Here is a 26,443-nt window from a genome sequence, read left to right on the forward strand (position 1 = left end):
CCAAGGAGAGGATTGTACCACCTTGCCTTCTTCCCTCTCTTGCCCAATAGTATTAGCCTGGAGGGAGGACTGTACCATCCTAACTTCTTTCCTCCTAGTGACATCTCCTAGGAAGAAACTAATCCTTTCCCCCTCTCCCCAGTAGTATCTCCACTGAAGATCTGGAAACTTCTCCTCTCTCCTCAGGGATCGGAGTTTGCCACCTCTGCTTCTGTAAACTTTGCACAGACCATTAGAACCCAGCTCCAAAGACTAGGTGCTCCTGAAGCTCGCATTCACAAGGTTTCTACCCATGAATAACGCCACCCCCACTTTCTGTGGAACCACCCATTGTACGGAATAGATGCTAAGATGGCGCCCCTCACGTGGGGACACCTGGGAGCAGCCATGTTTTTTGACCGACAACGTCACTCACGGATAAAGTCTGGGCGGATTCGTAACTGCACCTGATTCAGAGTGAGTAGATCACAGCCTCACAGCCCTTATGATCGTGTGCGAAACGAATATCCCTGAAAGGGGCAGTGGCAGGGGTGATGGCCAGAAACGATAGTGGCCCTCAGAGGCCGTTTTAAGTCTTGGTGGTGCGTGGCGCTAAAGCGAATGCACGAAGGTTTGTGGCTTGACAGTCACTGTGGTGATTTTTGAGGTGATGGCTTTGTTGGCTTTTGGGAAAGATACACTACTGTCAGTGAGTTCAACTGATGGGGAATTAAAGAATCTAGTGAATTTTCAGGAACAACTATAAAGGACACATAGACAAAACCAAGAGGGGTGGAATCAGGGGAGGGAGGTGGGTATGGATGGGGTGGGTGGGAGTAGGGGAGGGTAAATGCAGACAACTGTACTTGAACAACAATAAAATAATTTTTAAAAAGAATCTAGTGAATGGGAGTCTATGTGGGTCAGGGATGGAGGTTTCTGTGGTTGTTAGTTTTTAGACTCCTTGCTGTGTGTTGTTGTCAAGTCTTAATAATTAATAGTATGTTTGTTTAGATTTGTCCTTCATCAGTCTCCCCAGAGGCTTGCTAATTTTATTAGTCTTTCCAAAGAACCAACGTTTGGCCTTGTTGATCCTCTCTAATATAGCTTTGTTTTCTATTTCCTTAATTTTTGCTCTAACCTTTACTATTTTCTCTTTATCTAACTTTTTAAATTACATGTTAATTCATTAATATTCAGCCTTCCTTTGTGAAAAATCATTCAAGAGCATGAATATCCTTCTAAGAGGCTCTTTAGCTAAAATTTTCTATGCACCATCTTATTATTGAGCTTTGTGTTTACATTTTTCCTTTAATTTATTCTTTACATTACCTTAATATAGTGCTATTAAATCTATTAAATCTTCTTATCCAGGGATATGGTATGTCTGTGTGACTGTTTTATATTTGTCAATTTTTAAAATTTAACTGTATGAGTCTAGTTCCTTAAACAAGTTTGTTTTATATATTTCTTGTTATCATTACTAATGGGTCTTTTTCCCATTTTCACTTCATCATTGCTGTTATAGAGGAAAAACTATCTGCTCTTATAAATTTATCTTGTATCTAGCCCCTTATGAAATTATCCAATGAATTATTTTTTTTTAATTTTAATCATTGTTCAAGTACAGTTTTCTCCCTTTTACTCCCAATCTAGTGAATTCTAATTTCTACATATTACATCATATCTGTGGCAAAGAAAGTTACATTTTTATTTCTTTGCAATATTTTCTGATTGTTTCATCTTCTATTGTGTGAGCCAAAGCCAGGAAAACAATTTTCAATTGTATCAGGCATCCCTATCTTGTTGCTAATTTTAACAGCAATAGCTTCATCATTTGACTTTTTAAAGTATATTATATTGATTATGCTATTACAGTTTTCCAAATTTTTCCCTCTTTATCCGCCCTCCACTCTGCACCCCCCAACCCTCCAGCATTCCTCTCTTAGTTCACGTCCATGGATTGTACATATAAGTTCTTTGGCTTCTCAATTTCCTATACTATTCTTAACCTCCTCCCATCTATTTTGTGCCTACCAATTATGCTTCTTCCCTGCACCTTTCCCCCCATTTCCCTCCTCCCAGTCCCCACTGAAATCCCTCCATGTGATGTCCATTTCTGTGATTCTGTTCCTGTTCTAGTTGTTTGCTTAGTTTTTGTTTTCGTTTTTAAGTTTCTATTCTTCTGTGCTCTATTTCACTGATTCTTTCCTCTGTCCTCTCTGTTCTGTTGTTGAGGCCATCCATTGAATTTTAATTTTGACTATTGTATTTTTCAGGTCTAAAATTTCCATCTTCTATGTTTTTTGCTGAGACCTGCTTGTGAAGCATTTTTGGTTTTTTAATTATATTTTATTGATTATTCTATTACAGTAGTCCCAATTTTTCCCCTTTGCCCCCCTCCACCCAGCACTCCCTCAGGCAATCCCCACACCTTTGTTCATGTTCATGGGCCATGGGTATAAGTTCTTTGGCTACTCCATTTACTATACTGTACTTTACATCCCCATGGCTATTCTGTAACTACCAACTTGTATGTAAGAACATTTTTGTGATGGTTGATTCAAAATCTTTGTTGGATAATTATCTTTGTTCTCTCATTCTTGGTACTTTTTTTTTCATTCAGTTTGAGATTTTTGTGGTCCTTGATATGAGTAATTCTCAACTGAAACCTAGATTCTTTTGGTATTATGTTACTAGAATTTGATTCTTAAGGAGTTTTTTCTAAGATTTTATTTATTTATTTTTAGATAGAGGGAAAGGGAGGGGGAAAGGGAGAGAAACATCAATGTGTGGTTGCCTCTTGTGCGCCCACTACCGGGGACCTGGCCCGCAACCCAGGCACCTGCCCGACTGGTAATTGAACCAGCAGCCCTTTGGTTTGCAGGCTGGCACTCAATCCACTGGGCCACACCAGCGAGGGCTGATTCTTCAGGAGTTTTTAAAAAATATATTTATTTATTTTTAAAGAGAGGGAGAGAAACACCAATGTGTGAGAGAAATATCTTCATCAGTTGTCTCACACATGCTGCCAACTGGAAACCTGGCCTGCAATCCAAGCACGTGCCCTGATTGGTATTCAAACCAGTAATTTTTTGGTTTACAGGCTGGCACTCAGTCCACTGAGCCACACCAGCCAGAGCCAAAGTTGGTTCTTATTTAAACCCATTTTATCTGGTCTCCACCTGAGGAAGGTGAGACACCATTTCATTATAGCCAGGTGGGGGAGGAAGTCCAGGTCTCCCATTTAGCTTCCCATGACACCCAAGGTGGAGAACTACTTCTGGGTGGGGGTGGAATTCTAGCTTTCCACTGTCTCACCTGATTCCTCCCTGGGTGGAAGGAGTAGTAGTGCCTAATTGCTGCTTCCCCATTATTCCCCTGATACCATGTAAGGGTCGGGGTTTGCGCTTGCTGCTCCTTGGCCGTGATGAAAGCCCTGACCAGCAGGCCTCCCCTGACACTACTCCAGTGGGATGGAGGATGGATGTCTCATTACTGCTGATTTGGGGTAGAAGTCCAGGCTCCCCATGGTTTCTCCACTGCCAGCACTGAATGAGGAGCCTCATTACTGCCCAGAACAGATGAGCCTTATTTCCCCCACTTGATCTTATATCACACCAGTGTTGTAGCAGGTGTAGCACTTTACTATAGCCAGATAAGAGTGGAAATAATGTACTCCCGATTTGGCTTTTGCTGATGAGATGGTGTTGGGACCCATAATTTTTTTCCATGATGCTTGGCTGGAGTAAGGTAGTTATTACTTAAAATTTTTCTGTCTTTCTAGGTTGTTCATTTGCTTGTCCTTGGACTTGAGAAAATAGGCTTTCTTAGAGCTGTATTTGTTTGTGTCCACTGGCATTTTTGGGTTTCCAGCTTCTCCAGCACCTAGTCTGAGATATATGAGATAAAAAGCAAACTCAAAGGAATGACCTTTGTTTTTTTAACTTTATTATTTATTTTTAGAGAGAAGGGAAGGGAGGGGAAAGAGAGAAACATCAATGTGAGAGAGAAACATCGATCGGTTGCTTCTTGTATGTGCCCCAGCCAGGGCCAAACTCACAACCTAGGCATGTGCCCTGGCTGAGAATTGAACCTGAGACTTTCAGTTTGCAGGGTGATGCCCACCCAACTGAGCCACACTGGCCAGGGTGGGAATCACTGCTATGTTGTTCCTCAGGTTCTGAGGTCTGTGGCTGGTCTGCTTTCTCTTCAACTGTCAGAGTCTTCCCTTTGTTTTATATATAGTGTCAGGGTTTTAGCTGTACTTAGCAGGAAGAATAGGGAAAAGTACATTTACGGTTTTTTTCTGGAAGCAGAGGTAAGCTTACTTCTTAAGAGGAAAAGAATACAGAGCTCTTTTCCAGTACAGATTAAAATTAGAGAACTTTTACTTCTTTGATATCATACTTTATATTTTTTTGGTAGAGGGGTCATAATGATATTAACATAATTATTTCCTTGGTTTGTCCTATAATTTACAAAATAATGGAAGGATAAAGTAAAACTAATAAAAATGTTTGCACCCTGTCTGGTGTAGCTCAGTGGATTGAGTGCGGGCTGTGAACCAAAGTGTTGCAGGTTCGATTCCCAGTCAGGGCACATGCCTGGGTTGCAGGTCATGACCCTCAGCAACTGCACATTGATGTCTCTCTCTCTCTCTCTCTCTCTCTCTCTCTCTCTGACCCTCCCTTCCCTGTCTAAAAAATAAATAAATAAAATCTAAAAAATAAAAATAAAAATGTTTGCCTTCTCTTAAAAACAAGAAACACTGGGAGTGTTAAAAACCAAGAAAATAAATATTTTTCCATGTCTAGATCTCTACATAATTTTAATGGTTACACAGCATTCCATCTTTTGAGCATTTGCAATGGCAGTAGGTTTTCATTAGAAACGAAAATTTGGTGGTAAAATTCCTTGATGGATTTTTTATGCACATCCATGATTATCTGTTAAAGATATTTTTCCAGAAATTAAATTTTTGTGTCACAGGAGAGGGATCACTCAAGTGTAAGGAATTCAGTGGATGTCAGTGAAAAGTCTTCCTCTTCACACTGCGTGGTAATACTGTTTGGAGGCTGATGATCCTGAGCCATGCATGGCAACTTTCTCCTTATCATCAGTACTCTACCCTCCCCAACTGTTCCTTCATAGATCTTCCAAAGATGAGTCAGAAATGCTTCCATTCCCAGCTAGGTTTTATTGCCATTTATTTACTTACTGCCTTTGTTTTCCTGTGGTTTTTAAGGAGCTTATAAGTAGATAAATATTAGGATAAAGGAAGTGAAAAGAAGAAAATATTAACACAAGTTTTAGAAGGTAGGCATGCTGGTTGACAGGCCTAATAGCTAGAAACTTTGAAGTCTAGATTTAGCGCAATCAGACACACAAATTACAATGACCCCACAGAGAAATCAATAATTCTTCTATAGTAAAGATTTCCCGATACCTGAGGGTGGAGAAACTTTTTCATAGATCTTAATATGGATGATAAAAACATTATTTTCAATTACAGTCATCATAAATGTTATTACTGGTCTCTAGGTATTTTTCCTTTTGAAAAGATTTTTCACTTGGTATTTAAGTAAGATTAAATACTACAAGATTTTGCTTGTAGTTGATGAGTGATAAGAGAAAGGCTAAACATAAATTATCATCTGATTGGTTAATTAAAATGCGTCTGACCCAGAGTCAAATTATATAGTCTGAAAAGCCATTTACTTTGTGTGGGCTTAAGAGTTTTAGAGCAAAATGTTTCTAAACAAAACACACTATCTGAGAGCATAGGGATAATGGGTACATGAAACACTGCATGAGAAAGGTGATAGAGGAAAATCCTGTCAGATCTTTAGATTCTTTAGATTTCTAATAGTTGGTTGCCATTTGCAGAGACTTTGTAGCCATTTAGTAGTTTTATATCTTGACTTTCTTAAATTAGACCAGTTTAACCTACACCCACTAAGCAAGATTAAAGAAACACTTGAAAATATAGATTAGTTCAAAAACGTAAAACAGTCCTACCTCTCCAATAGAATTTTAGTTGAATTAAATCATAAGACAAACAATGACTACTGTACATCTTGTACTAGTCTCATTACATCTGTTAAGTAGAATTTGTATTCCAAGTATTTTCATCTTCACCATCATCCTGAGAACTTCATCTACCTTTCCCTTCCTTTTGAAGTTTTCCCCATGCTTTTCTAGCACTTTTCTGGCTGGTTCTTTTTATTTCTTAGTTGCTGGGTGGTGTACAATTTGAGTGTTCTGATGATGTTATCAAAGAAATTTGTGCAGGAAGAGCATTATGAAATAAGAAACTGCTAATCAGTGCTCGCTTCAGCAGCACATATACTAAAATTGGAACAATACAGAGAAGATTAGCATGGCCCCTGTGCAAGGATGACACGCAAATTCGTGAAGCATTCCATATTTTTGGTCTTCAGTATTTTACATATGTATTTTGTTCCTTTTTTTTTATCAACCAAAGTCTGAATATCTCCAAGTATACTGTAGTTTTATAATACAGTATTATATAAAATGTATGTTTTAGTGATTTACCTGAGAAGAAAAAGCAAGTTGCAAAACAGTATGTAGATGTGATATTATTTTTGTTTAGTTGTATATATTACTGTGTGATATAGATTATATATATGCATAAATATGTGTATATCTATGTAAAATAAATAAATAAACTTGTTAAATAATTTTCAACAGAAAAAAGAAATTGCTAATCAATATCTAGAAGACAAGGCATGTATTTAGTACTGTTCCCAACAGTGTCCATATGTTTCTACTGGAAGAGTGTACCATGGATGTAGTTGGTCTTCCTGCCTGTGCAGCAAACTGCCAGGCACTTTTCCCAGCATGTATAGGGAACTGGTTTGTAAAGGAAAAACCATCAGAAAGGCTTCTCTTGCATAAGATTCCCTCTTAAATTCTATTTCTGCCTGTTTTCAATAAAGCAGCAGCTTTGGCACTTTCTCCTTCTTGCTTTGTCTTTGTAAAACAAGCAGCACTCTTGGCATGGTCCAGTGCTATCTGCTGTTTTATATGTCCTTGAGGTGCCCCATCTTCTGTCTTTTCTCATTCTTTCCTCTTCTTCCATTCTGTTTGTCAACACTTCTTGCTTTCTTTTAATAGCCAGTGTTTCTTTTCCAATTTTCCTCCTCAATTTCCTTCTTTTAAAAATATATTTCTTTTTAAAATTTTTTAATTTTTAAAATATATTTTATTGATTATGCTATTACAGTTGTCCCATTTTCTGCCCTTCATTCGCCTCCACCCTGCACATCCCCTGGCACCCACATTTCCCCCCTTTAGCTCATGTCCATGGGTCATAAGTTCTTTAGCTTCCACATTTCCCATGTTATTCTTGCCTTCCTCCTGTCTATTTTCTACCTACCATCTATGCTACTTATTCTCTGTACCTTTTCCTCCTCTTTCCTCCTCCCATTCCCCTGTTGATACCCCTCCATGTGATCTCCATTTCTGTGATTCTGTTCCTGTTCTAGTTGTTTGCTTAGTTTGTTTTTGTTTTAGGTGTGGTTGTTAATAGTTGTGAGTTTGCTGTCATTTTACTGTACACGTCTTTTATCTTCTTTTTCTTAGCTAAGTCCCTTTAACATTTCATATAGTAAGGGCTTGGTGATGATGAACTCCTCTAACTTGACCTTATCTGAGAAGCACTTGATCTGGCCTTCCATTCTAAATGAAAGATTTGCTGGATAGAGCAATCTTGGATGTAGGTGCTTGCCTCTCATGACTTGGAATACTTCTTTCCAGCCCCTTCTTGACTGCAAGGTCTCTTGAGAAATCAGCTGACAGTCTGATGGGAATGCCTGTGGGTAACTGTCTTCATTTCTCTTGCTGCTTCTAAGAGTCTCTCCTTAATTTTAATCTTGGCTAGTGTAATTATGGTGTGCCTTGGTGTGTTCCTCCTTGGGTCCAACTTCTTTGGGACTCTCTGAGCTTCCTGGACTTCCTGAAAGTCTATTTCCTTTGCCAGATTGGGGAAGTTCTCCTTTATTATTTGTTCAAATAGCTTTTCCACTTGTTGCTCTTCCTCTTCCCCTTCTAGTACCCCTATAATTTGGATGTTGGGATGTTTAAAGATGTCCTGGAGGTCCCTAAGCCTCTCCTCATATTTTTGAATTCTTGTTTCTTCATTCTTTTCTGATTGGATGTTTCTTTCTTCCTTCTGGTGAACTCCGTTGATTTGAGTCCCAGTTTCCTTCCCATCACTAGTGGTTCCCTGTACATTTTCCTTTATTTCACTTAGTATGGCCTTCATTTTTTCATCTAATTTGTGACCAAATTAAACTAATTCTCTGAGCATCCTGATCACCAGTGTTTTGAATTGTGCATCTAATAGGTTGGCTATTTCTTCGTTGCTTAGTTGTATTTTTTCTGGAGCTTTGATCTGTTCTTTCATTTGGGCCATTTTTTTTTTTTTTGTCTTGACGTGCTTGTTACATAGTAACAAGTAAGGGGCGGAGCCTTAGGTGCTCACTAGGGTGGGGCAACCCAGGTGTCTGTGTTGTGATGCTGTATGTGGCGCTGGGGTCAGAGAGGGAACAGTGGCACTTGCTCTGCTCTCTGCCAGATTTCAGTCATTTCCCCCACTTCCCCCAAACAAATCGGGCCCTTCTGGATGCTGTTTCCTGTGTGGGTGGGTTTGTATACGTTCTAGTACCCTGTGGGTGTCTCCAATGAACTCTCCTGTGAGGCTGAGTGTTTCTCCCGGTACCTCAACCCCCAAAGGTGTTTTCAGCTGGTGTTTTGAGGCTTTATTTCCCTGTGCTGGGACCCTGGGTTGCATGGTCTGTCTCGCTCCCCTGGTTTATCTGTGTGCAAATGTGGGACCACCCAGTCCCCCAGCCACCTTGTGAGCTGCACCCCTCCACAATCGGCTGCCTCGCTGGGTCTGCCCACTGCTGCCTTGCGCACCCAGGGTCCGCCAGCCCTGTCCATCTAGCTGTCCGACCCTGCCCCTCCTACTGATCTGGATGAATGTGTCTACTTTATCTCCTTGATTGTTGGACTTCCATACAGTTCAGTTTTCTGTCAGTAGTGGTTGTTTTTTGTTTATAAATTGTTGTTGTCCTTTTGGTTGTGTCGAGAGGGAGGCACAGTGTGTCTACCTACACCTCCATCTTGGCCAGAAGTTTAAATATATTTCATTGATTATACTATTACAGTTGTCCCAATTTGTAATAGCATAACCCTTTTGCCACCCCCCACCCGATACCCCTCATTTCATCCAGCAATCCCCCATTGGTTCATCTCTGTGGGTCATGCATATAAATTCTTTGGCTTCTCCATTTCCTATACTGTTCTTATCCTCCCCCTGTCTATTTTGTACCTACCAACTAGGCTTCTTATTTCCTGTACCTTTTCTCCCCATTCTCCCTGTCTCCCTCCCCACTAATAACATACCATGTGATTTCCATTTCTGTGATTCTGTTCCTGTTCTAGTTGTTTGCTTAGTTTTTGTTTTTGCTTTTTAGGTTCAGCTGTTGATAGTTGTGAGCTTGTTGTCATTTTACTGTTCATAGTTTTGATCTTCTTTTTCTTAGCTAAGTCCCTTTAACATTTCATATAGTAAGGGCTTGGTGATGATGAACTCCTCTAACTTGACCTTGTCTGGGAAGCACTTGATCTGCCCTTCCATTCTAAATGATAGCTTTGCCGGATAGAGTAATCTTAGATATATGTCCTTGCCTTTCATAACTTGGAATACTTCTTTCCAGCCCCTTTTTGCCTGTAAGGTTTCTGTCAAGAAATCAGCTGCTAGTCTTATGGGAACTCCTTTGTAGGTAACTGTCTACTTTTCTCTTGCTGCTTTTAGGATTATCTCATTATTTTTAATCTTGGGTAATGCAATTATGATGTACCTTGGTGTGTGCTTCCCTGGTTCCAACTTCTTTGAGACTTTCTGAGCTTCCTGGACTTCCTGGAAGTCTATTTTCTTCACCAAAAATACAGAAGTTCTCCTTCATTATTTTTTCAAATAAGTTTTCAATTTGTTGTTCTTCCTCTTCTCCTTCTGCCACCCCTATGATTTGAGTGTTGGTACATTTGAAATTGTCCCAGAGGCTCCTTAGCTATCCTTGTTTTGTTTTATTTTTTGAATTATTTTTTGTTCTTGCTGTTCTGATTGAATGTATTCTTCTTTCTTATGTACCACATAATTGATTTGATTCTTGGCTTCATCCACTCCACTGTTGGTTCCCTTTAAAGTTTTTTAAATTTCACTTAGTATAACCTTCATTTCTGCCCAGGTATTTTTTTTTATGCTTTTGAAGTACCCAGTGAGTTCCTTGAGCATCCTAATAACCAGTGTTTTGAACTCTGCATCTGATAGATTGTTTATCTCCATTTTATTTAGTTATTTTTCTGGAGTTTGGTTCTGTTCTTTCATTTGGGCAATATTTCTTTGTCTCCTCGTTTTGGCACCTACCTGTGTTTGTTTCTATGTATTAGGTAGGGCTGCTTTGACTCCTTGTCTTAGTAGCATGGCCTGTTGTGGAAGAGTATACCAGTAAGTTGGATGGGGTGGATCCTTAGGTAATCACCAGGGCAGGACAACCCATGTGAACCAGGTTGTTCGAGTCTCAGATATGGTGTCACCGCTCTGTGGCTCTGTGTGGGGGAGGGCTCAGAAAGGGGACAATGGCCGTGGCCTGGCCTCTGGAGTTTTCTCTGGGAAGAAGCTGTCCCCCAGCACTAACTCTCATGCCAGACACTTCAATTTCTCCCTGTGTGCCACTGGTACTCTTCCATCTGCTGCCCCAGTGATGGAACCCAGAGGGAGTGAGTGTGTGTAAGTCCAAAGTACGTCGTGGGCCCTTTGAAAGGAGACTCCTAAGAACTCCACAGTTTCTTCCTCTGCCCCAGTCCCCACTGGTTTTCACAGCCAGAGTTTACGGAGATTTATCCTCCTGGCAGTGGAACCCTGGGTTAGGTGGTTGGTGTGGGGCTGGCATCTCTCACTCCCGAGATATCCCTCCTAATTTTTATCTGCCACACATGGGTGTGGGACCACCTGTTCAGCGTCTCTGCATCTCCACCCCTCCTACTCATCTGGATGATGTGACTTCTTTAATTCCTTAGTTCTCAGACTTCATATAGCTTGATTTTCTGATTATTCTGGGTGATAGTTGTTTTTTTTAGTCTAGCAAAAATTACAGCTTGCCTAGCGAGGAGGCAAGTTGTGTGTATGTACATCTTCATCTTGACTGGATGTCTCAATTTCCTTCTTAATCTTCCTTTGTTCTTTCACTTTTCTTCCTTCAAATGTTTTGGTTAGTTTTCTCACACTGACAGTGAGGTTCTGTGTAGGTATCTCTTTTAAAAAATATATTTTGTTGATGATGCTATTACAGTTGTCCCATTTTTTTCTCCCCTTTATTCCCCTCTGCCCTGCACTCCCCCTCCCACCAGCACCCCCCCCCCCGCCAGTTCTTGTCCATGGTTCATATATATAAGTTCTTTTTCTTCTCCATTTCCTATACTATTCTTAACCTTCCCCTGTCTATTTTGTACCTACCAATTATGCTTCTTATTCCCTGTACCTTTCCCCCCATTCTCCCCCTCCCCACTGATAACCCTCCATATGATCTCCATTTCTGTGGTTCTGTTCCTGTTCTAGTTGTTTGCTTAGTTTGTTTTTGTTTTTGTTTTTGTTTTTTTTAGGTTCAGTTGTTGATATTTGTGAGTTTGTTGTCATGTTACTGTTCATAGTGTTGATCTTCTTTTTCTTAGATAAGTCTTTTTAACTGGATAGGTCTCTTATTTAAACATCTAGTAGGCTTTTCAGAGGGAGTAGCATGTCCTGAACTTTCTCCTCCTGTTTAAATATATGATTTTCTATTAAGAGAGGAAGGTTGTGTATCACAAAATTTGGACTGAGAGTTTTTAGAAGTGTTATAGGATTCAAATGAGGAATGAAAACAGAGTAAACATTCTTTTTTAAAAAAAATATGATTAATTAATTTATTTTTAGAGAAAGGGTAAGGGAGGGAGAAAGAGAGGAAGAGAAACATTGATGTGTAAGAGAAACATGGATTGGCTGCCTGTCACATACCCACAACTGGGGACCTGGCCTGTAGCCCACACATGTGCCCTGAATGAGAATTGAACGAGAGCCCTCTCAGTATGCAGGGTGAAGCCCAACCCACTGGGCCACACCAGTAGGGGCCAGATTAAATTTTCTGACTGGTTCCCATTTGCAACTGGTGTTTCAACTTTTAGTGAGTGTATATTTTGGTATTGATTTTAACAGCAACAGAACTTTTTTTTAAAGATTTTATTTATTTATTTTTTAGAGACGGAAGGGAGGGAGATAGAGAGAAACATCAATGTGCAGTTGCTAGGAGTCATGGCCTGCAACCCAGCCATGTAACCTGACTGGGAATCGAACCTGCGACACTTTGGTTTGCAGCCCGCGCTCAATCCACTGAGCTACGCCAGCCAGGCTGCAACAGAACTTTTTAAGGATGCTTCTATCACTTTGTCATCTTCCCAACTTGCAGCCACCTGTATAGACTGCTCCTCATTACCTGTCACAAACACCATGAAGACCATGTTGCTCATCTTGGGCAATGTGCTGGTGATCTGAATGGTGCCTAGGAACCACAACATCACTCACATCTCCTCTGCTGTTCTGTTATAAGGACACTTGTCATTGGATTTAGGGTCCACCCAGGTAATTCAGGATGATCTCAATTTAAGATCCTTAACAGCATATGCAAAGATCATTTTCCCAAATAAGTTAATGTTCACAGAATCTGGGTGTTAGCATGTGGACATATTTTGGGGGGGCTACCATTGAACCTATTACAGTCCATCCTCTAATCCCCAAATTCAAATTTGTCACACATACAAAATAAATTCACCACATCCCAACATTCTTAAATCTTAACCCATTATAGCTTCAAATCTAAGTCCAGAATCTCATCTAAGTATCATCAGATCAAAAAGCCCTTGATCTTACTATTTAAATCATCTAAGTCAGGTATGGATGGGTTGAGACTCTGGGTATGATTCATCCTGGGGCAAACTTTCTTTCCATCTACGAATCTGTGAAATGAGAGAACAGGTTATCCAAGATACAATGGTATATCAGGCATGAAATAGACATTCCCATTCCAAAAAGGAGAAATTGGAAGGAATAAAGCAAGTATGCAGTTCAGCATGGCAATTCCATTAGGTTTCTTTTTTTTAAGATTTATTTATTTGTTTGTGTATTTATTTATTTATTTTTAGAGAGGGGAAGGGAGGGAGAAATAGAGGGAGAGAAACGTCAATATGTGGTTCCATCTCCTGCTCCCCCTACTGGGGACCTGACCTGCAACCCAGACATGCTCCCCAGACCAGGGATTGAACTGTGACCCTTTGGTTCACAGGCCAGCTCTCAATCCACAGAACCACATCAGCCAGGGCTCCATTAGGTTTTGAGGTGTCTGAGGGTAGAACACCAGTGTAGTGGCCACTGTAATGAAAGGGTTTTTTGAGACCAAAAATATGATGCAGCCAATTCCACAGATCATAAAAGAATTTATTATAAGGTAAGTTCCTTACAGGGATAGGATTGGAGTGGATAGGTGACACAACATTATGAGCAGATATTCTTCGCTATCAGACTGCTTTACAGTATATTTTTTATAGTATACCTTAGGTATTAATGATTGACAACACAAAGGGACTAAGAATGCAGTATGTTCCAGGAACCATACCTCCTGGTGGTTTTGTGATAATGACTACTTAGAATGGACACTCACACTGGTTTGATATTTATCTCAGTTGTCATTCCATTCTGGCCAATTACTGACAAGAATCTTTACAGCCACATTGTATAGGTTTAAGAAACAGATAATGATTAACTGTAAGGCTTTGGCATGCTGGTTGAGAATAGAGAGGTTGGTCAGAGTTCACAGCATGAAAAATGTGAGTAGAAAAGAAATCAGGGACACAAAGATGGAGTTAGTTTTGTTTCACAACTACATCCATACACAAGGCCTGAAACTAATTCTTTGTGGCATAATTCTCTGCCCTTTGGGGCTGTGGTGGCTCCATCTTTTGTGTCTGTGGCAACACTTTCAACCCCTGCACTGCCTACTATTCCATTGGTCTCCACCTCTGGGCCTGCATCTCCACCCTCTGACTGCACCCAAGGCTCTGCCCTTGAAGTCATTCTTCCTTTTTTGCAAAGTAGCATATGTTTACAGCTAAGTAGTTCCATCAGAAGGTTTCCTACCTGCAAAATTTTGGGAGCCTGACAGCCTTCTTTCATTTCGTCCAGTGTCTGTCCCTTTCAGTTCAGGCATGCAATGTTTCTCAAAAGCCTTGTAGCTGTCTTGTGTATGTCCCCATGAGACAAGAGATCTTTACTAGATAATCCCATCTCTATTCCTAGATGGTTCAGTAAGTCCAGGAGTCACATACCTAATATCTTCAGGAAAAAAATCTCTAGCCATACTCTTGACTTTTTCTCCATAACACTAGTTAGTAACACTGAATTTTCTAATTTTAGCATTCTTTACAATATGGGTTGGCCAAGAATATCCCAAATCATCAAGTGTTGGTTCCTTTTTTCTTAATAGTTTCTTCCTTAATATGTTTCTTTTGTCTCACATTTTACTATAAGCAGCAAGACAAAACCAGGCTATACCTTCAATATTTTGCTTGAAAATCTCTCAGCTAAATATCCGTTAATTCCATATAAGTTCTATTTGCCACACAACCATAGAACATAATCTGTCATATTTTCTGCCACTATATAACAAGGGTAGTCTTTCCTCCAGTTTCTAATAACATGTTCCTTATTTTCATCTGATATCTCACCATAGAAGCACTTTTAATGGTCATACTTCTATTAACATTCTGCTCATGATGATACACATATTCTCTAAGATGATAGAAGTTTCCTCTACTGTCTTTCTCACTTCCTTCTGAGGCCTTTGCAGGAGTGCCTTTAATGTCCATGTTTCTTCCAATAGTCTCTTCAAGGCAATCTAGGCTTTTTCTGTCACATGCCTCAAAATTCTTCCAGATTCTACAAATTATCCCAAGCCAAAATCACTTCCACATTTTAGGTATTTATTACAGTACCTCATGTCCCAATACAATTAATATTAGTTTCCAGGTATGCCATAACTAATGACCAAAAACTTAGCTTTAAACAACAAATATTTATTATTTTATAGTTCTGGAGGCCAAAAGTCTGAAATCAAGGTGTTGGCAGAGCCGTGGTCCTTCTGAAGGCTCTAGAGGAGAATCCTTCCTTGCCTCTTCTACCTTCTAGCAATTCAAGTTGTTCTTTGGCTCGTGGCTATATCACTGTCTGTGGTTTCAGGCATCCACTGGGGGGTCCTAGAACATGTATCCTGTGGATAAGGGGGGGGAGAAATACTGTGTATATAACATATTGGTGACAACCAAACAACTGCTTATTGTCTCCATAGTATTCGTTTTCATTTTTGTCTTCCCCCACTAATGTACCAACAGGATTTGTCCTGAAGAAAATTTGCATATAGCTGCAGAAGCTACTGTGGCCACTGACTTCTGCAGTTCATTCTTCAGGACCTGCAGGAACTCCATGTTGTTTCAAAGGCCTACTTGAGTCTTCACAAGGCCATTCCACCATTCTATCAAGCCAGCTGCTTTGGGATGGTGGAGAACATGGTAAGACAAGTGAATTCCATGAGATTGGACCCATTGCTGCACTTCATTTGCTGTGGCGTGAGTTTCTTGATCAGAAGCAATGCTGTGTGGAATGCCATCATGGTAGATAAGGCATTCTGGAAGAACACAGATGGCAGTTTTGGCAGAAGCACTGTATGCAGGGGAGGCAAATCCATATCCAGAGTAACTGTCTATTGCAATAAGAACAATGTGCTGCCCCTTCCATGATGGAAATAATCCAATGGAATCAACCTGCCACCAGATAGCTGGCTGATCACCCTGGGGAATGGTACCATATCAGGGATTCAGTGTTGTTCTTTGCTGTTGGCAAATTAGGCTCTCTGCCAGGGTAGCCAGGTCACCCTTGGTGACTGGAAGTCCATGTTGTTAAATCTGTGCATAACCTCCATCCTTATCACTGTGGTCATTTTGGTCATGAGCCTACTGGGCTCCCATCTTCGTTAGTCCAAGTTGCACACACTTCAAGAATCATATCTAAGTGTGGATCATGCATGAGTGTCCAAAGGCATCAAGAGAACTATTGCTTTTTTTTAATCCTCACCTGAGGACATTTTTTCATTGCTTTTAGAGAGAAAGATAGAAGGCAAGGGAGAGAGGGGGAGAGGGAGGGGGAGGGAGGGGAGGGAGGGGAGAGAGGGGAGGGAGGGAGAGAGGGAGAGGGAAGGAGAAGGGAAGGGAGAAGGGGAAAGAGTGAATGTGAGAGAGAATATGAGAGAGAAACTGGTTGCCTTCTTGTACACCCTCTGACTTGGGATTGAACCCGCAACCTTTTGGTCTATGGGACAAAACTCCAACCAACTGAACCACACCATCCAGGGTGAGCTGTTGTGGATTGTTGTTCAGAGATAGGTTATTTTTTTTCAGGACCTTATCCAAATATGACCTCTTTTATGTAGTTTTATGGAGAGGAGCTAGTGATATTCACAGATATGGAATGTGTATCCTGTGAAATTCAAGTAACTGATCAGGTGTTGTTTCTTGCTTCGTACCAGGGGTAGGCAACAATAGCAGTTTATTTTCGGTTCTGGAGTGTCATGGGCGGCTCCTACCCAGGGTATTATTCCTACGAATTTCACTTCTTCACTCCCTGGGCCCTTGGATTTTTATTGCATTTATCAACAAGCTTCAGTTGATAAATGTGTGTCACTATTGCATTTAAGTCAGTCTAGCTTGAGCTTCAGTTTCTGATATTATCATGATGTCATCAATGAAGTCTGTTGCTATACTTTGGACCTGCATCAAGTTCAAATCTTTTCTAACCAAATTATGACAGTTGAATTATGACAACTGTTGAATTCAAATACTACTTTGGCGGTACAATAAATGTAAATTTGGATCCTTCCCATGTGAAAGCAAATGGCAGTTGACTGATTTCCAATAATGTGATAGAGAAAAAAGCATTTGCAGGATCAGTCAGTGAGAAACAGACTCCTTTAGTTTCCTGTATTTTCACTGTTGAACCATATCAGGAACTACTGATGCTGTATGCAATACTAATTTATGTAAGTCTTGTTAGTCTCTCTGAGCCATCCATCTTTTTCATAGGCCACACAAGTCTATTCTAAAGAGAATTCTAAAGAGAATTTGTTGGACCAGCACTCCAGCTTCTGACATGTCATTAATTAAAGTGGTAATCTCTTTTCGTCCATCATGTATTCTATACTGCTTCAAAATAAAAACTTGTATGGATGGACTTGGACAGTTCTAAAGATTCTCATTTATCATGTGCAAATAATATGGGCCAAAGGGTAAACTTACATTGCTTTTTTTGCAATACTAGATGGAAGTGTTTCCCAGTCAGACATAGTATCCAAATCAATAATACATCTAAATGAAAGATATGTAACTACTTCACATAAAATTCATTCAAACATTCCCATTTTCATCATAATTTTTACCTTAATCCCGTCAGCTATTGTATCTTAATACATCAACTGGTGTATTGTTCTTCTGTATCAAAGAGTTACAGAAAAGTTTCTTTTCTACTCCCTGGCCATTTAACCCACACATGACCTTGGATCCCTGGCTGGAGACCAAGATAAACCATGAGTCCATACTCATAATAAATGAACAAACAACAGAGAAGGGAAAGCTCTTCCTTAATGCCTAATGACAATTACTAATGTGGAAAGAATGATAAAGTTGGAAAAATAGCCTGGGCTGGTGTGGCTCAGTGGATTGAGCATGAGCCTGTGAACCAAAGGGTTGCTGGTTTGATCCCCAGTCAGGGCACATGCCTGGGCTGCGGGCCAAGTCCCCAGTAGGGGGTATGTGAGAGGCAACCACACATTGATGTTTCTCTCCCTCCCTTCCCTCTCTAAAAATAAATAAAATCTTATTTAAAAAAAAACAAAAACATTTTACAACCATTGAGCCAAGCAAAAATCGTAGGTGGATGCCAAAGCTATTGGTTAAAAGTTTAATGAAGAACAAATTATTTATGTAGTCTTATGGTATGTCCCCACAGATTGCACATTAATTGCATAGGGCAAATTGGAGATTTTACAATGGAGTGACCTGATAGATATTACCTTGACTACCTGATGAGAAAAATAGAAATTTTTATATTTGAAAATTCATCATAATCTTATCTTTTGGAGATCATTTTATGCTTAACAGTTCAGTAAATATACTTGAGAACAATGATTTTTTTTTCAATATGACTGTCCAATTATTCCAGAGCCATTTGTTGTAGAGAGTAGTCTTTCCCCACTGAATATCCTTGATACCTTTCTCAGACATCAATTGACCATACATGTGTGGGTCACTTCTAGACTCTGTTTTGTCTCGTGTGTGTGTGTGTGTGTGTGTGTGTGTGTGTGTGTGATCAGTGCTGTTTGTAATATTTTTATTTTAAGGAACCTACTGAGATTGCTGTTTTTGTACACTAGTATATGTTCCATTTTTGTGAATGTTCCATAGGTACTTGAGAAAAAGTACCCAGTATATTTTGTATGATCCAGGTGTAGGGTTTTATTAGTTTTATTTTTATTTTTTGTATTGTTGTTTAATTGCATTTGTCCCCTTTTCCCCCATTACTCTCTCCCATCATACCCACCCCCACCTTCCATATTCAATCCTCCACCCTCTGTTGTCTGGTCATGGGTCCTTTTATACATGTTCCTTGATGACCCCTCCCCTTCTTTGCCTTGTTATCCTCCTCCCCTTTCCCCTCTGGTTACTGTCAGTTTGTTCTTTATTTCCATGTCTCTGGTTATATTTTGCTTGCTTGTTTTATTGTTTAGGTTCCACTTGTAGGTGAGATCATATGGTATTTGTCTTTTACCGCCTGACTTATTTCACTTAGCATAATGCTCTCCAGTTCCATCCATGCTGTTGCAAAGGGTAGGAGCTCCTTCTTTCTTTCTGCTGCATAGTATCCCATTGTGTAAATGTATCACAGTTTTTTGATTTTTAAACATAGATTTTAATCAAGTTCACTATTATACATACATAAAAAAAACAAATGAAATACATTGATTTAATTCCTAGAGATTTTTCAAAATCAATATCCAATTCTAACATTTAAATAATTTCTATTTTTTCAATTACAGTTGACATGCAATATTATACAGGGGTGGACAAAACTAGGTTTACAATTGTAAGTAAATGAAACAGTTTATTCTTATATTATTACTTATTAATTATTGTACTATTTTCCATACAAATAACTGTAAACCTACTTTTGCCCACCCCTGTATTAGTTTCAGGTGTACAACCCAGTGAGTAGATATTTATGTAGTGTTATATATATATAAAAACAACTATATATATATATTATATAGTAAACTATATATTATATAGTTTATATAATGTATTATATATGCAACTATATATTATATTATAAAATATAAATATATAATATATATAGTTGTTTTTATATATTTATATAAATATATAAATATATATTTATATGTTTTATATATATATTATATATCTATTTTGGGGTATATATATATATATATATATATATATATATCACCAAAAAACACTAGAATTACATTCTAGAGGGTAGGCCCCTTGTAATACAGGCTTCCCCTGCTAGGTAAGTGTTCTAGGGACCCATCTGTATCAGTTTACTAGCTGGCATTGTTGTGAGAGGCTGCATTCAGTTTCAGTGATTTTTTTTCTGAAAACTCTTTCAATTTGTTCGCTCATTTCAAGATGGGTGATTAATGGGCACACCTGCCCACACTGCAATGACTGTTCAGCAGTTTTTGACCAAACACAGCATGCCCCCCATGCCCCAACCTCCCTATTCATTTCATCTTTCCTCCAGCAACTTTTTGTTTGTCTGGATAAAAAAAGTCTTCAAAGGGAAATATTTTGCTGATGTGGAAGAGGTGAAACAAAAAAATGGCAGAAGCACTAAAAGGCATTAAATTGATGAGTTCAAAAACTATTTTAAACAGTGGGAAAAATGTCTTGATAGGTGTATTGCATCAAATGGAGAGTACTTTGAAGGTGACTTAAGTTTAAACTTGTAAGAATAGAAACACAATTTTTAATAAATAAATTCGATTTTTTCGGTCCCCCCTCATACACACACACACACACATCTAAAAGATCTACATTGTTGCCCTGGCCAGTATGGCTCAGGTGGTTGGAGCAGCCTCCCATATACCACAAGGTTGCAGGTTCAATTATCAGTCAGGGCACATACCTAGGTTGTGGGTTTCATACCTGGTTGGGACATGTATGGGAGGCAACCAGTTGATGTTTTTCTTTCATATAAATGTCTCTCTGTCTGTCTCTCCCCTCCTTTTCCTCTCTCTCTAAAATCAATAAACATATTACAAAAATAGAAGTTCCACATTATTGATTATGTTGTTTTAGGTCTTTTATAGGATAACATTTTTTTTGTCCACTTAATCTAGTATGTTAAAAGTCTCCCTTTCGAGAATGTTTCTATTTCTTCTTGCATTCCTGTAGGTTTTGGTTAATATAGGATTTTGCTGTGTTACTTTGTGCATAGGTATTCACAAATGTCTTTATTGTTATATCTTTATTGTGGACAAAGTTTTTAACATTACAAAGGCTGATAAACATTACTTTGTATGATATAATTACTTTCAGATATTACTTTGTTTGTTATCAGGATTTTAATCCCTGCTTTTATATTGTCTTAATTTGGTAAATCTTTGTCCATTTCTTTAATTTTAGCCTTTTTGAATGACCGTGTTTTAAGCTTGTTTCTTGTATATATAGCATGGTGTTGGGTTCTGCTTTATGAGGCAATGGGAAAACCTTTTTCTTTTAATAGGTGAGGTAAGCCCATACACATTTATTTGTATTACTATTTGGTAATATAAATAATACAAATATGTTTGGTCTCAATTTTCTCATTTAAATATTTTGTAATTACTATGTGTATTTGTTATAAGAGGTCTGTCCAGAAGGTATCCAGCCATGTACTATGAAAAATAGAGACATTTATTGAAGAAGATAAAAGGTACAAAAAACATTGTACATAGGACAATGACACCTCAGTTCCCTTCAAAGTAGGCACCTTGGAACCTCCCACAGTTCTCCCAATTGACACCAGTTGCCCCATCATATTTTCTTGAATTTCATCGATGGTCTGAAATCTCTTCCCTTTCAAAGGTGATTTTAGTTTTGGGAAAAGCCAGAAGTTACAGAGTGCCAAATCTGGGCTGTAGTGGGGCTGAGTCACCTGGGCGATTTGATGTTGTGCCAAAAAAGTGTGCATGATACATGATGCATGAGTGGGTGTGTTGTTGTAATGAAGCTGCCAATCACCAGTTGCCCATAGCCATGGCCTTCTGAATCATCCAAATAGCTTTTGCAGAACAATGTTCAAGGTTGACCTAAAATCTGATGCAGATTCATTGGTTTACATGCTCATTTTGAATGTGACGGCCATACAATACACATGCTCACTCAATAGCATCTACTGCCCCCACTGACGAGTTCAGTGAAGTTGTCATTCTTCACACATGCACATTGTAGTCCACTGTCCTTGGCTGCCAGGTTACATCAATGTCATACAAACCAATCTCATTATATTAATAATGGCTGGACTTTTCCCGGACAGACCTCATCATATTTACTGTGTTTCTTTCTCTCTTGAGTGTTTCTTCTACTTTTTTTTTTTTTGTAATTAAGAAGGTTTATATTTTTATGCTGGGGTTACCTTTGAGTTAATACTCTTTTATAGTATACTTAGTTAACCCTTTTTTCTTTCTTCTTATTATTTATTTATAAAAAATTGTATATATTTACTGATTGCCCTATTTCCCTCAAGATGGAGGAATAAACAAAAAAGGGGGAGATTGTAACAAAGTGAAAGCTTAGTCTCTCTCTGATTCCATCTTATTTAAGCCTGCTTTGTTCCCATGGCCCTCAGGCTGATAGCTTCTGCTTAGTCTTGCACGTAGACAGGTTAATCATTAGAGGAATTTTGCCTGTGGCTTGAGTTCTACAAAAACAGCTCCTCCCATTTTTCCTTTCCTTGACATAAGTGAAGCCTGAAGTCTGTATTTTTATTTCTCTTTTTTAGTAGAGAAAATACTAGAAAAAAATTGAAGTCTGTACTTTCTGAAGATGGATTTGAGGTACCACTAGGGCTCCTATCTTCTCAGTTGGTGCCTCCTTGATCAATAAACCTTTAATAAACCTTTCCTTAGTCCCCACCCCAAATTGTATATATTTAAAGTATGCAACATGATGACTTGATATGCATATATTAACATAGTGAAATGGGTACTGTTGTTAAGCTAATTAACATGTCTCCTCACATAGTTACCCGTTTTTGTATGCTAAGTGCACCTGAAATCTACTCTTAGCATATTTCAGTATTAGCATGCCTTCTTCAGTATTTGCAATTATTGGTCTATCTTAGCATTCTCTTCTGAGCTCCAGAATCACCTGCCAGCTGGACGTCTCTATTAGTATGTAGCACAAACACTCTAGTTCAAGTCCAAGATCTATCTCAATTTCTCCTTTTGCCTACCCTTGTTCTTTCCTGTTTTGCTAATCTCAATATATGGCACCAGCCTCAACTCAGCTGCTCATGCCATTATCCTGGGACTAATATAGTCTCCCTTTTTCCCACTTGATACTATTCTGTGTAACTTATAAATATAAATATATTGTGAGAAGGTCAGAAAATATTCTGATGGTATAGGGAGTCAAGTATTTTGGAGACTGATGATCTATAGAAAAAAAAGTTGATAATTCCTCCACTGTCTGGCCCCTCAATGTCTCTATAGCCCAGCAATTTTCAACCTTTTTCATCTCATGGCACACATGAACTAATAACTAAAATTCTGCAGCACACCAAAATTTTTTTTTGCCAATCTGAGAAAAATATGTATAATTTGGCTCATTCACACTGGATGGCTATTGTATTGCTGTTTTCATTTTTTATTTGATAGTCTAAGGAAAAAGAGGTCAGTGCTCCTGACTAAAATAGTCAGGTATTGCATGTTTTAAAAATACTTGTGGCACACCAGTTGAAATTGCTGCTGTAGCCTTTTATCTCATCACAGCTTGAAGCACTGTTTTCCTGTCATACTGTGCTACATAATTCTATAACTCACTATCTTTGGTTTGTGTCTTCCTGCCTTTTCTTATGTTATTGCCCCATATTCATGAGAGAAATGATATTCTCATTTAAGGATTCAAAGTGCTACCTCCCCAAGTGAAGTTCAGTCTCATAACACAAAATGCAATCTGGTTCCTTCTCTGGTGAAAGCCCATTGCACCCTGTATACATATCCAGTATAGCTCCTGTAACAGCTCATCACAGCTCATTACTTGTATATGTGTTCATATACAAGTATCCTTACTGGGGTATAAGCTCCTTGAGAGTAGGCACTCCTCCTTTTTCCTTTTTCTTTCCCCAGCAACTGGGGCAGGTTAAAGTGCTTAGTGTTAACTCAGTACTATGTAGTCTTTTCTTCATGAATTGATAAAGTAACATAGAAGCAGGGCTATTCTGGGTCCCTCTGCCCCCACAAAGTATAATATCAAGCAATACAGGGAGATGTGCCTTGTGTAGTTGTCCTAGTCAATTCTCAATAGTGCTATTGACATAATTAATTCCCCAACATCTTTTCCATATGTCCCATTCTGATCATTGCAGATTGTTGTTACAGGGATCTGTGTCTTTTGAGGACGTGGCTGTGGATTTTACTCGACAGGAGTGGCAGCAACTGGACCCTGCTCAGAGGACTATGCACAAGGATGTGATGCTAGAGAACTACAGCAACTTGGCATCTGTAGGTGAGGATTATTGTCCATGTAACTCCTTGTATCATGTGTTTCCTTTTTCGGTTGCTGTATGTGTACAGCCTTTGTAAAGTTTAATGATACTTTAGCTTTAGATTCAAGGATCACAGATGATTGATCAGTTTGGGGCACCAGGAAGAGTGTGTATGTTCTTACTTCCCCCGCTGAAAGGTTTAAATGGGCCCCCTTCCTTGTGCAGCTCATGAAGATGCACCTTCCTCCTCCATCAGAGGCCCTAAAGCTCAGACAAGTTGGCCCATGTCCTGTGCCATTTCCCATTAACAGGCCTCTGCGTGGCCAAACCAGAGATGATCTTCAAGCTGGAGCAAGGAGAAGAGTTCTGGGTATTAGAGGAGGAATCCTCAGGCCATGGTTACCCAGGTGAGTGAGCAAGAACTGGACATATGGATAATAGGGGAGATAAGAGCCTAGAAATTCAGGTCTAAGGTTACCTTTTGGCAGTATTTTTCAGGAATCTTTCTCTAGAGGCCCTTGTTCTTTGAAAATGACTGGAGGACAGAGGGCTGTATGCTCCAGATGCCTAAATCACATATCCCAATATCATGTACACACTTAAGTGCTCTTTCCTATTTTATCTTGATTTTTGTGGTTATTTACTACTTATCAATCTCTGCCTGCCTCATCTTAGACATTTATCCTTACCTAGTCTCTCTTTAGTATTCTCAGTGCCTTCCTTCTTTCTGTTGCCTTGGATGCCTTCTGTTGTGGGCATTCATTCATACATTCATGAGTGTCAACTATATGCTGGTTATGTTCCAGGTATTGGGGGTCCAGCATGAATAAACTAATATCTTTTCTCCTGGAGCTTGCAATTCTACATGAGGGCAATATACCAGAAGTAAACAAATACATAATGGTTGGCAGTGAAAGGAAAATCAATGTAGGATAAGAAGGATAGCCAATGACAAGATATGAACTTTTAAGGAATGTGGTCAGGGAAGACTTTCTGGTAAGGTTAACATCATTGCACCAATATCAGTGAAGTGAAAGAGATGTAGCCATGTAGGTTGTGAATATTCTGGGCACAGAGATCAGTAAGTGCCAAGCCTAGTCTGAGTGATATATCCTAGCAATAGCAAAGAGGACAGTGTAGCTTAAGTGTGGGTGGTGAGAGTGTTAAGAGGTAATATCAGAACATTAGCTAGAGGCCAAATTATGTAGAGTTTTATAGGCTGTGTTAAGCAACTTAATTTTGTATTGTGACAAGGAAAGCCATGTTGGGTTTTGAGTGAGTGATATGATCCAATTTGTTTTAAAAGGATCTCTTTCACTGCTGTGTGGCAACAATTCTGTTGGGGGTAATGCCCTCAGGCATGATAATGACCTTCTTCAGCATCAGAAGATTCAAATTTTGGATCAAACTCTTGAATATAGTGGATATGGGAAAGTCTTGTACAAGAAAATGGGCTTTGTTGGACATAAAAGAACACATACAAGAGATAAAACCTTTGACTGTTATGAATGTGGGAAAACTTACTGTAGGAAATCAAACCTTATTGAACATCTGAGAGTACACACAGGGGAGAAACCTTATAAATGTAATGACTGTGAAAAAACCTTTAGTGCAAGATCATACCTCATTGCTCATCATAAAACTCACACAGGGGAAAAGCCCTTTGAATGTAATGAATGTGGGAAATCTTTTGGTAGGAAGTCACAACTCATTCTACATCAGAGAACACACACAGGAGAGAGACCATATGAATGTACTGAATGTAAGAAAACCTTTTCTGAGAAGGCAACCCTCACAATTCATCAGAGAACTCACACAGGGGAGAAACCCTATGAGTGTAGGGAATGTGGGAGAAAATTTCGTGTTAAAATATCCCTTACCCAGCACCAGAGAACTCACACTGGGGAGAAACCCTATGAATGTGGTGACTGTGGGAAAAACTTCCGTGCAAAGAAATCCCTAAATCAACACCAGAGAACTCACACAGGTGAGAAACCCTATAAGTGTGAGGAATGTGGGAAATTCTTTAGAATGAGGACTACTCTCAATAATCATCAGAGAACTCACACAGGTGAAAAACCCTATCAGTGTAATGAATGTGGAAAATCATTCAGGGTGCACTCATCTCTTGGGATACATCAGCGAATTCACACAGGAGAGAAACCTTATGAATGTAATAAATGTGGTAACGCCTTCTATGTTAAAGCACGCCTCATTGAACATCAGAGAATGCATTCAGGAGAGAAACCTTATGAATGTGGTGAATGTGGAAAGATCTTTAGTATGAAGAAATCCCTTTGTCAACACCAGAAAACTCACACAGGAGAGAAACCTTATGAGTGTAGTGAATGCGGAAATGCCTTTTATTTGAAAATACGTCTTATTGAACATCAGCGAATTCACACAGGAGAGAGACCCTTTGAATGTCAAGAATGTGGGAAAGCCTTTTGCCGCAAAGCACACCTCACAGAACATCAGAGAATGCACATAGGTCAGCGCTTGCCTTATGCTGTGGAGAAAGTTTCTCTGTGA

General features: G+C 39.2%; 1 protein-coding gene and 1 non-coding gene across 2 annotated transcripts; both read left to right on the plus strand.

Moving 5' to 3' along the window:
* Window positions 1–426: 426 nt before the first annotated feature.
* On the plus strand, window positions 427–26,443 carry ZNF157 (zinc finger protein 157). Its single transcript, XM_045860438.1, has 5 exons — window positions 427–456; window positions 15,487–15,663; window positions 23,805–23,931; window positions 24,223–24,318; window positions 25,218–26,443. Exons 2-5 carry the CDS (start codon window positions 15,649–15,651, stop codon window positions 26,441–26,443), a joined length of 1,464 nt encoding a protein of 487 aa, XP_045716394.1. The 5' UTR covers window positions 427–456; window positions 15,487–15,648.
* LOC123832852 lies at window positions 6,307–6,413 on the plus strand. The gene has a single exon (XR_006788114.1). It is a non-coding gene; the product is annotated as a U6 spliceosomal RNA (small nuclear RNA).

Source organism: Phyllostomus hastatus, unplaced genomic scaffold (genome assembly GCF_019186645.2).
Source record: "Phyllostomus hastatus isolate PE091 unplaced genomic scaffold, TTU_PhHast_1.1 phas_scaffold_200, whole genome shotgun sequence".
Classification (NCBI taxonomy): Eukaryota; Metazoa; Chordata; class Mammalia; order Chiroptera; family Phyllostomidae; genus Phyllostomus; species Phyllostomus hastatus.

Coding starts and splice junctions, on each gene's coding strand:
- ZNF157 (XM_045860438.1), top strand. Junction 23,932..24,222: donor CAGCAACTTGGCATCTGTAG/GTGAGGATTATT, acceptor TCCCATTAACAG/GCCTCTGCGTGGCCAAACCA. Junction 24,319..25,217: donor CTCAGGCCATGGTTACCCAG/GTGAGTGAGCAA, acceptor TTGTTTTAAAAG/GATCTCTTTCACTGCTGTGT.